At 42.4% G+C, this 15,495-nt stretch overlaps 1 protein-coding gene across 1 annotated transcript; it reads left to right on the forward strand.

Annotated features, from left to right (window-relative positions):
* The first annotated feature begins 219 nt into the window (after positions 1 to 219).
* Positions 220 to 3,917, forward strand: tcap (titin-cap). Its single transcript, XM_003222442.3, has 2 exons — positions 220 to 492; positions 2,457 to 3,917. The coding sequence occupies exons 1-2, from the start codon at positions 344 to 346 to the stop codon at positions 2,842 to 2,844; spliced, it is 537 nt and encodes a 178-aa protein (XP_003222490.2). The 5' UTR covers positions 220 to 343; the 3' UTR covers positions 2,845 to 3,917.
* The last annotated feature ends 11,578 nt before the right edge of the window (positions 3,918 to 15,495 follow it).

Here is a 15,495-nt window from a genome sequence, read left to right on the forward strand (position 1 = left end):
GACTGTGGCAGCAGTCATTCAGTGATTTAAACAGCCTGTTGACAGCAGTTCTCACCAGGAAGAGAAGAGTTAAATGAGTATAAAAATATTGTAGCATCACAAATGTGGTTTCCAATAACACATACAACCCGAGGAGGCAAAAAGAGGGAGGGGGATAGAAGTGGTATCCAGTATCAGAATGCTCCACCAGTGACTCAGCATGCCTAGTTTAGCTCCAGACGCCAATCCCTCGGGAATGGGCACTTGGAAAACTATATAAGTCACTCGTGGCTGGGACAATAGCCCAAGCAGAACTGAGGCTATACATTCACATCCTAGCTGAAGCAGAGACACAGACGCAACAATGCACGGCAAGAGTGTGGTCCTGAGGAGCTCTGGGACACTGTCCGCAGCTGAACTGGCTTGCCAGGTGTCTGAGGGGAACACGGCACGGAAGGAATCCTTCTCCGCTGAATGGAAAGACCTGTCTCTCACCACTCGTCCTGAAGAAGCGTGAGTGTTTTGATGACCTCGGGTTAGGCAAGGTTTGGGTTAGGCTTGGTCAAAGCGGTCATAATAAAAAGTATCACAAAATTACTGATAGGTTTTGGGTTCTCGAAAGAAGACTATGAAATGAGGCAAAGTTTTGTTAGATCCATCTAATCGTTTAGACATAGATCTAAACTGGGTTCAATAAGAGGTGTGAAACAGGTGGGCACTAGAGACCTGAGATCTCAGCAATATTTTCTCCAAGCTGTTGCCCTCCAGATGTGTTTGACTACAACTCCCACTAACCCCAGCCAACACAGCCACAACACATCTGGGGGACACCAGTATGGGGGGGCTGCTCCACAGCAAGGTGATATTAGATTGGCAATAACATGCCTTTGTGTGAGGATCTTACAGCCTAAATTTTGACAAAAGGGAAAATAGAGTGCTAAAGGGGGATGAAAAATAGTAAGGTTAAGAGACAATGACCATTGAGTCAGACCACCAGCAAACCAGTACTGTTTAAATGGATGGGGTGAGTTGAAAAAAAGTGTGCAGTGCATGCTTGTGCTTACTTAATGTGGATTTTACACTTATGACTCTTTTAATGAAAGCTGTTTTAAAAGGTGAAACACCCCTTATATATTTAATGCATACAAGCAATGAATAAGATTATGAATTCACTTTGCTGATTCAAACCAGAGGTCGATAAAGTTACTTTTTCCTACTGGAACCCTTAGCTAGTCTTCCTGACTAAGGGTTCAGATCCAGCTGCACATGCTTACTGCCAGGCAAATTATTCTGGGGAGCTCACAAACAAAGCATCCGGAGGATGGCTGCCTCCCCTCCACTACTTCAAAGTTTCTCAAACTGTGCTTCTCCAGATGTTTTGGATTTCAGCTACTACAGTTTTTAACAGGTGTTAAGCTGGCTGGGATTTCTGGGAGCTGAAGTCCAAAACACCTGAAGGAGCATAGTTTGAGAACGACTACTCTACTTTGTCCATAGTATGTGGTTTCTGCCTCCGAACCTAAGAGAAGCCTTAACCCAAAGTCTTTCTAGTTTAGCATCATCTTTTCTACAATCAGATCCTCATCAAAGCCCAAACAAAAGGAGCACAAAGTGACATACTGCCTCCTATTCATGTCCTCCAGCCAATGGTATTCAGAAGCATGGGGTGGCACATAGCCTCCTTGATTAGTAGTCATTGATTGCCTTAATCCCATTTACATTTAAACCTAGTTAAATCAGGGCAGGGTTTTTTTTGGCAAGAACAACTTGAGAAACTGCAAGTTGCTTCTGGTGTGAAATAATTGGCTGTCTGCAAGGACGTTGCCCAGGGGACCCCCAGATGTTTTGATATTCTACCATCCTTGTGGGAGGCTTCTCTCATGTCCCTGCCTGGAGCTGGAGCTGACAGGAGGGAGATCATCCACGCTCTTCCCAGGTTGGATTCAAACCGGCAAACTTCAGGTCAGCAGCCCAACTTTCAAGTCATCAGTCCTGCCAGCACAAGGGTTTAATCAACTGCGCCATCGGGGGCTTTTCTATCTATCTGGGTAACGAGTGGTTTTCTAGATCTTATGGAACACCCAAGTCCCATCAGCATTAACCAGTCAGGATAACAATGTAGTATGATAGGAGTAGAAGTTCATCAATACCCGCAAACTCATAAGTTTCCAACCTGTGATAATTCTTGGCCATCACCATGTTTTGTGCTAGAGAAATCCATAGCTTGACTATGTGCTGAGTGAAGTAGCATTTCCTTGAATCTTGCCTAGTTCACTCACATTGGAGAGGTCTTGTCCAAGCTCTTTTTAACTCCCTTTTTATTCCCTGTGTAGGCTGACATTATTAGGAGCAAACACAGCTATTCCAATTCTCACCATTTACCACAAGCACAGGAAATTTAATTTTGGCAAATTCTGTACTGTTGGGAGATCATGTGGAGGCAAGCTTAACATTCATTCATTCTTTCTTTTCCACAGCTGGAATCGGTTTGAGGTGGACAAGAGGCGCAAAGAAACCTACCGCCAGCAACAGGAGGCTCGAGTCATAGTGCAGCGGTCACCCTGGGGTATCCTCCGCCTGGGTCTGCTGGGTGAACCTCTGACCTCCTATCACCTGCCATATCAGCGGGCTTTGCCCTTGCCCCTCTTCACCCCCTCCAAGCTGAGTGCCAGAGAATACACACCCACTCCCTCAGAGTCCGTAGAGTCACTGCCAGTGACAGGCGTGTGTCTTGACAAGAAACCTCTGGCGGAGATCACCAAAGAATTGCCTCCTGTTGTCCAACCCACCTACCCCGACTTCAAGAAAGCTGGCCTGCCACGCTCATTGTCCCGCTCCATGTCTCAAGAGGCCCAGAGAGGCTGAGGCTTATGGGACATCTTCCCCCCTCCCGAAAAAAAAAAAAAAAAACCCAATGGTTCCTTTTCAGGAACTGGCTTGGATTCTTCGGGCCTCTGTGTCTGTTGCTGCATGAGGACCATCTCAAGGGGCCCAGATAGATAGAAAAGACTTGCTAGAACTGAATCCATCAAGATAAACTCCTTTGGGAAGGAGCAAAGACTGTGATTGCATCTCTGTGTGTGTGTCACAGACAAAAAACGTTGACTTTTGGAGACTACACCTCCCAGATTCCCCCAGCTAGCATTCTGGCTGAGGAAATTCTGGATGTTGTAATCCAAAAAAGTGAATTTTCAAAGCTCTGGCTGTGTTTAACCAAATAGATGTCAGTGTTATGCACTTTCTTTATTGTGTACTTTGGAACACCCGAGAGATTAGGAAGAGTCCTTTGGACTAAGAATAGGAAAGAAAGGTGGCACAACGAATCAAACAAATAATTTGAAAAGATCCTCTTAAAGTTACACAGTAATATTGTGAATCTTTTTTGAGGCAAGGGGGGTGAGATAGGAAGATGGATGGATTTCTGAGTTTAGCCTGAGAAATCTAAAATAGGATGCTTTCTAGGTCCTATTCAAAACAAGTTTGAATGGTTAGAAGCAAGTGGAAAATGTGAAGGAAGCTGGTGATGTCCTTGAATTAGTTGCTGTAATGATTTTACAGCAAGGAGAGGAGAAAGAGAATAGTGGGACTATGTTTAGCAGTGGCGTCCCCTGCCACTTGCCAGTTCTATGACTGAATACATGTGCCATTTCAAATAAGGAGTCATTGTACCTTGGCAAGCTGAAGGTTGAAGGGTTTGGAGAAATAGGAAGACATATTAGCCTGGTCAGAAAAGCATAAGTAGATTGTGTCTCCCACACATTCTTGTTGCAACTGTAGCCAAGAAGATTGGAGGATTCTGTTGTGACTGTTTCTAAACACCCTGAAGTTATTTTTATCTTTTGTTGTTCTTGTGAAAAAATTGAAAAGATCCATTGTAAAATGCTGTATTTTTAATGATTGTATTATCATCGAATAATAAAATAAGAGAAATTATAAAATGGGCATCTCTTTCTTTTTCAAAGTCCTCTCTCATTGGACCACCAACAGAAGCAGTGCAACTTAGCAGACATATTAATTTCTCTTTTAGTGTGCACAGTTAAGAACAATATATAATAAACAATGTGTGTGTATATGAGTGTGTGTATGAATGTGCTGTTTTAATATGGTGATCCGAAATGTTGCAAAGCCCTGGATTGAAGTGCCAGACATTTTTATTAGTAGGTTCAGCATCCTAAGACAGCTTCTTTAAAGTTTGCAATAAAACCTTTATTAAATGCAGTAAATTCCATGTTTCCACACACTTTAGAAATGGCCACCAATAGACTCCATCACTTGATGCACACTTGTATGTTTCTAGTCTTTCGCCATTTTTAAAGTATGTTTTCCCCCCAAATGATTTAGAAACATTACCATTTTGGGACTGCGAAGGAAGGAATGGTAATTTATTAATTTTGTATTGTCAGTTTTTTGTTGCAAAGAGAAGAAATCCTGTTGATTTTTTTCAATAAAAAGAAAATGGGGGAGGGAACAGTAGGAGGAGAAATATTTCTTCTATGTGGTAGGAAGGCAAATAGATAATTTGTAAAGAAAGCAGAATGGCAGAAAACATGTGATGGGGTAGGATAATCATTTGTTTAATTTCCAGAAGGGGCGTTGCTAAGCTAAAGGGCAAAGCTACAATCCTTTCATTAATTGCGTGGGGCTGAGCTTAGCACAGCAGGATAAACTGCTGTGCTGCAGAAAAATCATTTCAATTGAATGGTCAACAGTTCGAGCCCGGGTCAAGGGTGAGCACCAGCCATTTGCCCCAGCCCACCTACCCACCTAAGCAGGTCGAAAGCAGAAATGCGAGTAGATAAGCAGGTACCACTTTTAGCGGGAAGGTAATAAAGGCATCCTTAAGGACATCGATTGGAGGGAAGATTGTATGAAAAATGGAGAAACAGCAACCCTCCCTCCAATGGCCGGAGTTAAGCACAGCCTCCAAGATGCCAGAAATAAAATGGGAAAAACTGTCTTCACATCTGTTTGTGATTACAGTAGAGTTCCGCTTATCCGAGTTAAATGGGCAGGCCGTGTCTCGGATAGCCAGATCTCTTGGATAATAGGGAGGCCCGACCTAAGGAAACCTGGGGCGCACTCCTCGTTTCCCCAAAGTCTTAGTAAGGCCTTTACCGAAGGGAGGAAACTCTTCCCTTCGGTAAAGAGCTGAGACTGGGAAAATGCGGAACAACACCCTCCGATTAAGGCGCTCGCCTGGGCAAACGTGGAGAGGATCGCTTCCGCGTTTGCCCAGGCAAGCGCCTTTACTGAAGGGAAGAGTTTTCTCTTCCCTCCGGTTAACACACTTACCTGGGGAAATGCATGCTTGGCGATACCTCGCCCCTTGGGAAGCGTTCGCCATTTCTTGGAAATAGGGCAGTGTAAATCAAGCCTAAGATGTGCGTCATCAACATAAAATCCTTGGAAAGCTCTGTTCAAAAGAATTGATGTGTTGATGCAGTAGCTTACTTAATTGCTATTAATTTTTCCTTTCTAATTTTTAATTCACATACCTTGTTTTTGCTGCTGTATAAACTGTGCTGAATAGCTAGATACAAATGAAATAATACATAATTAGATAAATAAAGGTAGTTGCACCAGTGTTGTGTAGTGGCATGGGGATAGGATTAAGACCCTGGAGACTAGGGTTTGAGTCCCCATTTGACCATGGAAACTCATTGGGTGACCTTGGGCAACTCACACACACTCAGCTTCAAAGGAAGGCAGTGGCAAACCGCTTCTGTTCAAATCTTATCAAGAAAACACTGTGATAATGTTGACTTCAAATTGCTGTAGGTTGGACATTATTTGAAGACCCTCAGTAACAACAAAACAGTAATTTTCTCCGCTGCAATTGCAATTAGAAGAGTTTCACCACAATATCTGGCTATGGGGTGAATAGTACAGGAAATGAAGTGTAGAATACTATAAAAATAGCACAGCTCAACAAAACATTTTTTCTTTTGTTGTTTTGGTTTTTAGGCTTATTCCTGGGGTTATTTAGGGCACTGATATTAAAAATTGCATTGGATAGACTGCATCAACTCTAGTTTCATATATATGGTTATCATGATTTTCTATGGGCGACCAGATGAAGAGTGGTATATGACATTTGTTCTGTATCTCAAATAGTAGAGCTGGTAGGGGAAAAGTGGTACATTTTTGGAATCAGCAGGTCAAATATATCCAGAGGCAAGTATAACATTTGAAGCACAAAAATGTGTGTTGGCCAGTGTCATAATTAAGAACTATAATCATTGACTGGACTCTGTGAATACAGATCACATTGGCTAGAAGAATGAGACCAATGACCTCATCAGACAGAGTGGGAAGAAAGTGGGGGAAAGTGGAGGTAAACATCTTAAGTCATTCCCTTCCATCTTTGCCTATCTACAGGGATAGTCAGCCACCCCACATACTTAACTGTGCCTGTCTCCACATTTTCCCTGCTTTCTGAGGCTTGGAGTCTGGAAATACCCAATTCCTGAAAATGGCTGCTAGGCTCTGTATCCCTGCACTGCAGAAATGGAGACCCACATGATGGTTTCCATGGAACTCGTCTGGGGATCTGCTTCTTAAGCGCATGAAAACAGAACCTAGCAGCTGTCTAGTGAGGTCCTTACCCCAACCGAGAGATCTGCTTATAGGCCCTGATAAATAAATAAGGCTCCCGAGTCCCATGTAGCCCTCTCACTGTACAGTCGTCTATCTGCAGATGGGAATAATTGTGGTTGCCTTCCTTCTTTCCAAGGCCATTGTAGAAGTGGGGTTGGTGGTGATGGCAGAGATAGAATTTGAGCTTTCCCTTTTCTTTGACTTATCCATGGGTTATATCAACATCTGTAATTTCGGCCCCTAAACCTGCTCTTGACTTATACATGAGGTCAACCTATACATAAGTATATACACTTGGCATAACCAGGAGTTAGGAAACCAAAAAATACAATATGCTCTTGTTAACACTATCCGCTGTGGTTTGGTTTCAAGACCCCTTGTAGATAACAAAATCCATGGATGCTCAAATTTCATTATATACAATGGCACAGTAAAACGCCCTTATATAACACGGCAAAAACAAGGATTGATTTTTAGGATTTTTAAAAAAAATGTATAGTTAAATCCTGGATATGCAGAGCAAACAGTATTTAGAGATGGAAAAAGTCAGGGAGCTAGAATCTGTAAAACAACCCAATCAGGACAGGTCATGTTCATTTGGTATGGAAAGCAGATTGACTCTTGAAAGTGGGTGGGAGAAAAGAAAGGATTGGGATGGATTGTAGTACAAAAGGAGAGTAACACTGGCTTCTCGACACCCTGAAAAAGAGCACTCGCCACTATAACATGGTGCAGCAATTTCTCATGCGATGGAATGATAAAGCATCTCTCTCTGTTTGCAAAGAGCACAGCGAGTCCACCTTGCCCCTTTTAGCTCTCCCTTCCCTAGCGATCCCTGCTAAACTCTTGCCAATAGCAGCCTTTGGGCAGACATGAGACAGCAACAACCGTCCCCAAAGATAGCCTGAGACGCAGGTTGAGAACCCACCCAGTTTGGCCTTCACGTGTCTCTCCCCGTGTGGAGTCCAAGGTCGCTAAGAGGATGGGTAGAATGGGGCAGGCTGGCACTTGGAGAGGTGGGAGAGAAAGAGGCCCCATGACGGGAGAAGCAAGGTATGGGACATCTGAGCCTTTGGGCCTTGTTCTTGATGCCAAGGCAGGACCTGGCAACAATACAAGATATGGAGAGTGGGTGGAGAGCGGATTATATAATGCAAAAGGACAAGGCTGCCAAGCCAAATCTGTTCCACAGCCTGATCTCACAGCCTAAAAACTAGGACTCAGTAATATTATTTATGCTGTTAAGGAGAGAGTGGTGCTAAATGGTTACAGCAAATAAAGGATTGTTTTTTCAGATTTGGTCACCAATTTCCCTTCTCCGGGGTTTAGACCCCAGAAATTGGGAACATTACTTTTTTGGTCTATATTCCTATTAGTATACCTGTGCTGGCTGAAAGATTTTCAGAAACATCATTACCAAAATACATACAACATTTTGATTTTATACTGTCTCTCTCAGTTGTGAAGCTGAACAGGGTAGTTGCAAAGGAGCTATTGCTTTACCATCTTAGTGCCTTAGATGGGCATTTGGGTTGGACATTAAGGGCGGGAGAGGAGTACAAGAAAAAAAATAGATTAATCCTCTGGGATGTAATCCTGTGCCAGCTGCTTTAAGACCAGGCGAGCAAGAGGATTTTGTCCCAATTAATTATTTCCCATGCTAATAAAGAACTGCCATTTTGAATTTATTTTTGCCTCATGCACCCAAATATCTTCACCTGACCTTGAGAAGTGCAACACTGCCAGAATTTCAGCTGAGCTGAAATTCAAAGCCAGTCTTGAGATGGGAAAAAACTCTCTTGAGAATTTTGACTAATCCTACAAAAACATTCAACTTCCTTTGAAGCTCCTTGGTGTTTCTGCTGAGAACATACCGCCGATGTTTATGCAAAATGTGCATAGTAGATTTCTTCCTGGCTTACTAATTTTATCTGGACAATACATTGTTTTGTTTGTGCAAGGAACACATTAAAGGCAGTCAGGATAATGTTCCTTCATTCTCTTATACTGAGGATGCTTTCAGTATTTCTTAAACTAACAGTAAAAAGGCACTGGGCAGCTATTCCACCTGCTCTCCTGGTAAGACAAAAAAAGACCAGAACTTGTAAACATTACTGGTTTGGAGTACAACTTAGGTCTCTTTCAGCACTTTGATACTACTTTAACTGCCATGACTGTATCTTATGAAATTCTTAGATTTGTAGCTTTGTGAGAGGAAGTAATTGATAAAACCACCTCTGAGTATTTCTGGCCTAAGAAAAAACTAGGAAAGTCATGGCATAGCCATAAGTTGATAGGCGATGTGAAGGCACAAATAAAAACAAGGCACAACTGCTCACAAGCAAAGAAGTCTAAAACTACAAATCCTAGGATTCTGTAGGATGGACCAGCAGCAATTAAGTTTACTTTTAATTTTTTAGATTGAGTCTCAGAGATGTGCTGGACCTCATATGCGCTAATGCAGATATCTGAATGTGCAGACAAGCAGATTTCTTATTATCTCTCCTCACCCTCCTGTAAATTCAAGCTCCATTTAATTTCATAAATATCTGAACAGATAAATAGTTGCAGAGAGTTCTCATTATAATTGCTTTCCAGTTGTGCTTCCATTTAGCCACCTGTGTCTCTGTGGCTCCATTTGTTTGTAGCCCTCATCAGTATGTAATGTAATGTGTTGATTTATTGCTTATATGTTGGGTTGGGGTGTGTGTGATTTTTTTTTTTGTATTATGTAGTTGTTTTTCTATTTTGTTCGCTGCTTTGAGTCCCATCTGTGGGAGAAAAGTGGGACAAAAATAAATAAATAAATTTTTAAAAAGCTGTTTTGGGATTTTAAAATGCAGATATGCACTGGAGCAGTCAACACCAGTGTATAGCAATGAAGTCACATTCTTTTTTTTTTTGACTGCAGGGATATGCAATAATGCAAATATGTGCATTTTTCGTCTGAAATCAGGTTTTAAGTGCACTTTTTAAACACATCTTTTTCAGTTGTTAATACGAAACGGCGTGCAGTTTCATTAAACATCCACTGCCACCCTCTTTTACCCTGGTTTCTTCCTTGTTTTAAAGGATCCCTTCCTGTGTAGAAAGGATGGTGTATATAGAAAATAGGTCTGTGAGGAACCCAGAAGGGCAATGTATTTCTGGGCATGGAGAGAGAAATTGCATGCTCATTCTTGTCCTTGTCTTCCTCCATATCAGTATTTTTTTCAAGTTCTGGGGGGGAAAAAGGTGGGAGACATGAGAATGTGAAATTGAAGTCTAGGTTGTCTGGATTGGGATTGCAAGAGTGGGAGATCAACAGTGGAAATTTCCTCCACTTAAGTTCTCGAATTGACTAGCACTTATGTATGCGGCTCTTACAGAGCCCAGAAGCTTCCTTCTTTTGTGCGATAAATTTTAGAGGGCGAGTTATAGTACTGAAGTGTTACTCCTATTTGTTTTCTTAAACTAAAATCACACTGCTTCCAACACACAATGTATTGCAGAAAACAAAGGGGAAATAGCACCATGACAGTGGACCATTTTAGCACTATTGCTGTTGTATGGTGTTGTGAGTCTTACCTGTTAGGCCGGGAAGGAAGCCTGGATAACAGTAGGGCAGGCCTCCATTTTGGGAGGGAATGCCAGGGAGGCAGCCATCTTAAGTGAGGCTGGTTGAAAAGGGCCCGAGTTTGGAGACTCTTAGGATTGGCCAGAGGAAGCTGAGAGGAACCAAGTCTTATAAAGGAGGAGGAAGAAGAAGGAAGGGAGCTTCAGTTGGAGTTGGAGAGTTGAGCTTCAGTGGAAGTGTAGGTTAGAGAGTTAATTGCTGTGAGCTGACAGGAAAAAGGTCAGACAGCAGGGTGATATCTTGTGGGAATTGGCACAAGGGATTGACTCTCTAGACTGGGCTAGTTAACAGGAAGAACTCTAGGATAGAGTTAGTTAATAACCCAGGGGACACCCTAGTTAGGTTAGTCAAACTCATTACTATTCTCAGAGATAGAGCGAGGGTTCTGTTAACCAATAGTTAGATTGGTCTGGCTAAAATCTGTCTGTAACTAAGTGAAGTGAACTGAACAAACAACCAAGTCAAGCTAAAGAACTTTTGTAACAAGTCATGCTTTTTGTACCTCTCAGAAGTAGTTAGTTGTCTGTTTTAAAGAAAATAAATCTTGTTCTATTTAACTTTTAAAATGTCTCTACAGTGCCTCATTCTATCATCAAGCCTGTGTGATAGTTCCAACCTTTTAACATCCTGGTACTACAGAAAAGCCTCTCAATAAACAGTTGTTTGGGAGCCAGGGGTAACAGCAGTGTTGACAGAAGTGGGATAAGTTTACCTCACATAATTTTAAAACAAAAATCCTAAAACATCTTAGGTTGGTGGCAGCTTTAATCCTAAAAGAAAGCTTTAAAAACCAGCAGGGTTACATCTCTCTAACTCGTATCCCTCACCTGTGCCTCCGTGTTCCGTGTGGTGTTGTGTGTGGCACAGGGTGTGTTATAATTGGTGTCAGCGGTGTGTTATATATGGCTTCAAGTTTTTTTTCAACTTATGGTGGCACTGAGATGAACCTATCACAGGGTTTTCTTGGAGAAACTTGTTCAAAAAGAAATTGAAAAGTGCCTTTGCCTTCCTCTGAGATTGAGACAATGTGACTTTTTTTGTGGGTTTCATGGCTAAGTTGGGATTCGAATCCTGGTCTCAGTAATAGTCCAATGCTCAAACCATTATATAACACTGGCTCCCAATTAGCACTATCCCTCTAGAGATTTTTTTTTAAAAAAAATTGAATAAAATAGGAAGATGCTGGAAGAGAAATATGGAGACTATGCAACAATCACAAAACATTCAAAATATGTATTTTTAGGGGAATTGGGAGAGTTCGAAATACTCATGTTGTAAGGCACCCACAAATGAACTAAAATGTGCTGCTTTGACAAGTCAGGAGAGTGTTTGGATGTGGAAATGTCAAGTAACGTCAAGATGTCACACAAAATGAAATATATCATTTATAAGTTTGATATAAATAAGCACGTTTCCAGTCCAAGTGAAACCTTTGATAAGTGGAATTGATCCTACCTTAGCGCTTAGATTACTCTGCTTTCCTAGATTTAAAAAGCGGCTTGCAATTCCTCATTTGTAAGCAAACTAGGATGCTGTCCCTGTTTATCTCTCTTTAAGTGGGATTCAGCTTTAAAAATAGAATAAGGATCTGGCATAGTGTCAACATGCTGGGGCAGAGAGAAAAGCAACTTGTGTGTGTTGTGTGTTTGGGTGGCAAGCTAAGCAGGGGAGGGAACTGGGATGTGTGTGATCATTCCCAAGGCAATGGGGTGGACTATAAAAGGATCATGCAGGCAGATTAACACCACTTCCCCTCCCCCTAAAAGCACGCATTGCCTTGTATGTGATAACACCCCGGTTTGTTTGCTGTTATTTTTAAAAAGCCCATTCCCTCCATGTGGGACTGCTTCCTAACATAACAGCACAAACTTGACAACGTGACCAAAGGTCAGAACATCCAGCAAGCGGGAAAGTGGTGTGGATGTAGCAGAAGGAACATGAGACTTTGGGATAAAAGCAGCCCTGCTGTCTCCTGAAACCCCAATCAACAACTCTCTCTCTCTCTCTCTCTCTCTCTCTTTCTCAAATCCAGAGGGGAAGAAGAAACTCTTTAAATAGAGTAGTCTTGGCTGTCAGATGCCCTTGAAATTGTCAACTGGGGAGGCAGGAGGAGGTTCGATCTGAGCACTTGGCAACATGCTAGCCAGATGGAGTTGGAAGCGACCTCTTGTAGATGGTAACAAAGGAATAAAGATTTGAAACTTTGTGGGGTGCAGGACAATCCAAACTGCATGGCTATTCACTGGGAGAGTTGTAGTCCAAAACAACTTTATTACAGAGTGATGATGATACATGGAAGCTCTTACGTGTGCTCGCGATCCAGGATCATCCGCAGAACAATAACATGCCACTCAGGTTTGCAGAACAAAAATACGGGAACTTTACTGATTCCAAGAGATTAAAAAAACAGTATTTACAATAGTCCCTCTGATCACTTACAGAAGTCCACAGTCATAAACAGTCCTTTCTCAGTCCACAAATCTGCTTCAGAGGAGAATACAGTCCTGGTTCTTCACCCAATTTTCTCTGCAGCAAACAGGCCTCAAAATAGCAAGGCCTCTCTGAGTACACTGCTCTCTTCACCAGCAGTACTCAGCCAGCACTGAAAAAACTTGTCCAAACTGGTTCTGCAGTAGCAGAACAGAAACAGTATCGAATCAATCCCCGGGTCTTTGCAGGCTCAGCCAATTGGCTTCATGCACTTCATTTTCTAGTTAACACACACAGCACAGTGCCTTTGCAAACCATGACAAACTTTTCCAAGCAATAGGGATTTGGGACCAAGCTGAAAGAACATTCCAAAATGAACATCTTGATGCTTCCAGCAGCTCACACAAGACATAAGCAACCAGTGCTGTCTCCTCTACTTCAACCAGTGGTGTCTCCTCTACTTCTGACATTCAATCTGTTTTCTTTGCAAAATAACCAGGTGTGAATGTTGCATAGAATAAGATTCAAATTGCAAAATTCTTTGTCAGTCCACAATTTGTTGTCAAAGACTTTCATGGCCAGAATCACTGGATTGCTGAGTTTTCTGGGCTCTATGGCTATGTTCCAGAATGCTTCTGGAACATGGTCATACAGCCCGGAAAACTTACAGCAACCCAGTCCACAATTCTGTTCATTATGGTAACTTGATACAAGAAATGTTTTTCTTACCATTTCTTGAATACTTTCTGATATTTTCTCCATTCCTACAGATTCATTGAAGGAAACCAGATTGCCACACTATCAAGGAGTCCAAAATAATTATATCATTCCATTAAAAAGATTTTATAGATATTCAGCATGTCTCTCACATTCAATTGTCCCCTTGCCCTTTGCGCCCACATTGGTTTGGTTCAGGAGTTTAAACTTTTGGCTCTTTGGGAATTCTTGACGATAGTTCTTAGCATTGCTCACTGTTAGTTAATTCAATTAGGGATGAAGGGAGCGGTATCAAAGAACACCTGGAGAACCACATATTTCCCGTTTGCAAATGACACCCAATGAATGGACTGAATGAGAATGAACAAATTGAAACTTAAACCAGGTAAAACAAAGATGCCTCCGGCCAACTGGAAGGTGGAAAAGGGAAAAGGAATTCAGCCTGTGCTGGATGGGGTTACATTCACCTTGAGGATGCAGGCTCACAGCTTGGGTGTTCTCCTGGACTCAACCCTGATCCTGGAAGCTCAGGTTTCTGCAGTGGCCAGAAGTGCACTTATGCAGAGAAGGCTTGCACGCCACCTGTGCCCATTCCTAGAAACATCTGACCCGACTGTAGTGACACATACCTTAGTTGCATCCCATTTGGATCACTATAACACATTTCATAGCGGGCTGCCTTTGAAGAATGACACAGGCTAGTTATAGGGTAAAACAGCTCCCTTTGGATACCAGACTATTTCAGGCACAAAGCATTGGTTATGACTTATGAAGTCTAGTCTGTCTTGGGTCTAGGTGACCTGAAGGACTACATGCTCCCATATGAGCCTGTGTGTGACTTGAGACCATCAAGGGAGGCTTTTATGCCTTAACTAGATTCACAGGTGAATTTGGTGAAAAGATTGGCTTTCTTGATGGCTGCTCCCAGGCTTGGAACCCCCTTCTTAGGAATGCTAGACTGGTGCTTTCTATGGTGCCTTTCCAGACAGACCTTTGGGAACTAACTGCTCATGGTTTTTCCTGCTTCTTGGCAGGGGGTTGCTAGAACACAACCATACAGCCCAGAAACCACACAACACCCCAATGTGTTATATTGTCTTGGTGTTTCTGATGGATTTGTTTTTAAATTACTTAAATTATATTTATTCCATAATTATATTTTAACTTATGTTGCTTGAATGATATGGATTTTTATCTACACCTTTTTCAGCTGAGCTGCTGAACTTGCTGACTGAAAGGTTGGTGGTTTAAATCCGGGAACGGGGTGAGCTCCCGCTGTTACCCCAGCTTCTGCCAACCTAGCAGTTCAAAAACATGCAAATGTGAGTAGATCAATAGGTACCGCTCTATGGGAAGGTAACGGCGCTTCATGCAGACATGTTGGCCACATGGCCTTGGAGGTGTCTACAGACAACGGCGGCTCTTCGATGAGTACCAACCCCCAGACTTGGACACGACTACATGTCAGGGGAAAACTTTTCCCTTTACCTAAGCTGCCTACAATTCTTGGATTGGAAAAAAGGTGGGTTTATATTAGGATACTTGCCTAATACTATAATTTTTTCATGTCAGGAGCAACTTGAGAAACTGCAAGCAGTTTCTGGTGTGAGAGAATTGGCAGTCTGCAAGGATGTGGCCCAGGGGACGCCCGGACGTTTTGATGTTTTTACCATCCTTGTGGGAGGCTTTTCTCATGTACCCACATAGAGCTGGAGCTGATAGAGGGAGCTCATCCACGCTCTCCCCGAGTTGGATTCAAACCGGCAAGGGTTTAAGCCACTGTACCACCAGGGGCTCCAAATACTATACTAATAATGATGAAAGCAGAGTGTCTGTGTCAGGTTCAGCCAAAGACATTTTGCTGCCTGAAGCAGGACAAGAAATTGTTCTCCTTTTCTTCCCCAAACCACAGAGCAGTAAAAATACAATCATAGAAAAGTGTTAAGTAATTGATGTCCCTTAATGACACCCCATATCCGCTGCTCGAGGTGCTGAATAGTAGGGCCAGCCTTGGTCTTGTAGGTATGTATGCATTACATGTTAGTGGTTGCAAAATCTTCCTAACAAGAAGTTTGAGATTCTTCTGAGAGTGCAAAACCACAGACACCTTGAAGAGGTCAGAAGCAAAGTCATCCCAGGGCAAGCACTCCTTTCGC

This window comes from Anolis carolinensis, chromosome 6 (assembly GCF_035594765.1).
Source record: "Anolis carolinensis isolate JA03-04 chromosome 6, rAnoCar3.1.pri, whole genome shotgun sequence".
Classification (NCBI taxonomy): domain Eukaryota; kingdom Metazoa; phylum Chordata; class Lepidosauria; order Squamata; family Dactyloidae; genus Anolis; species Anolis carolinensis.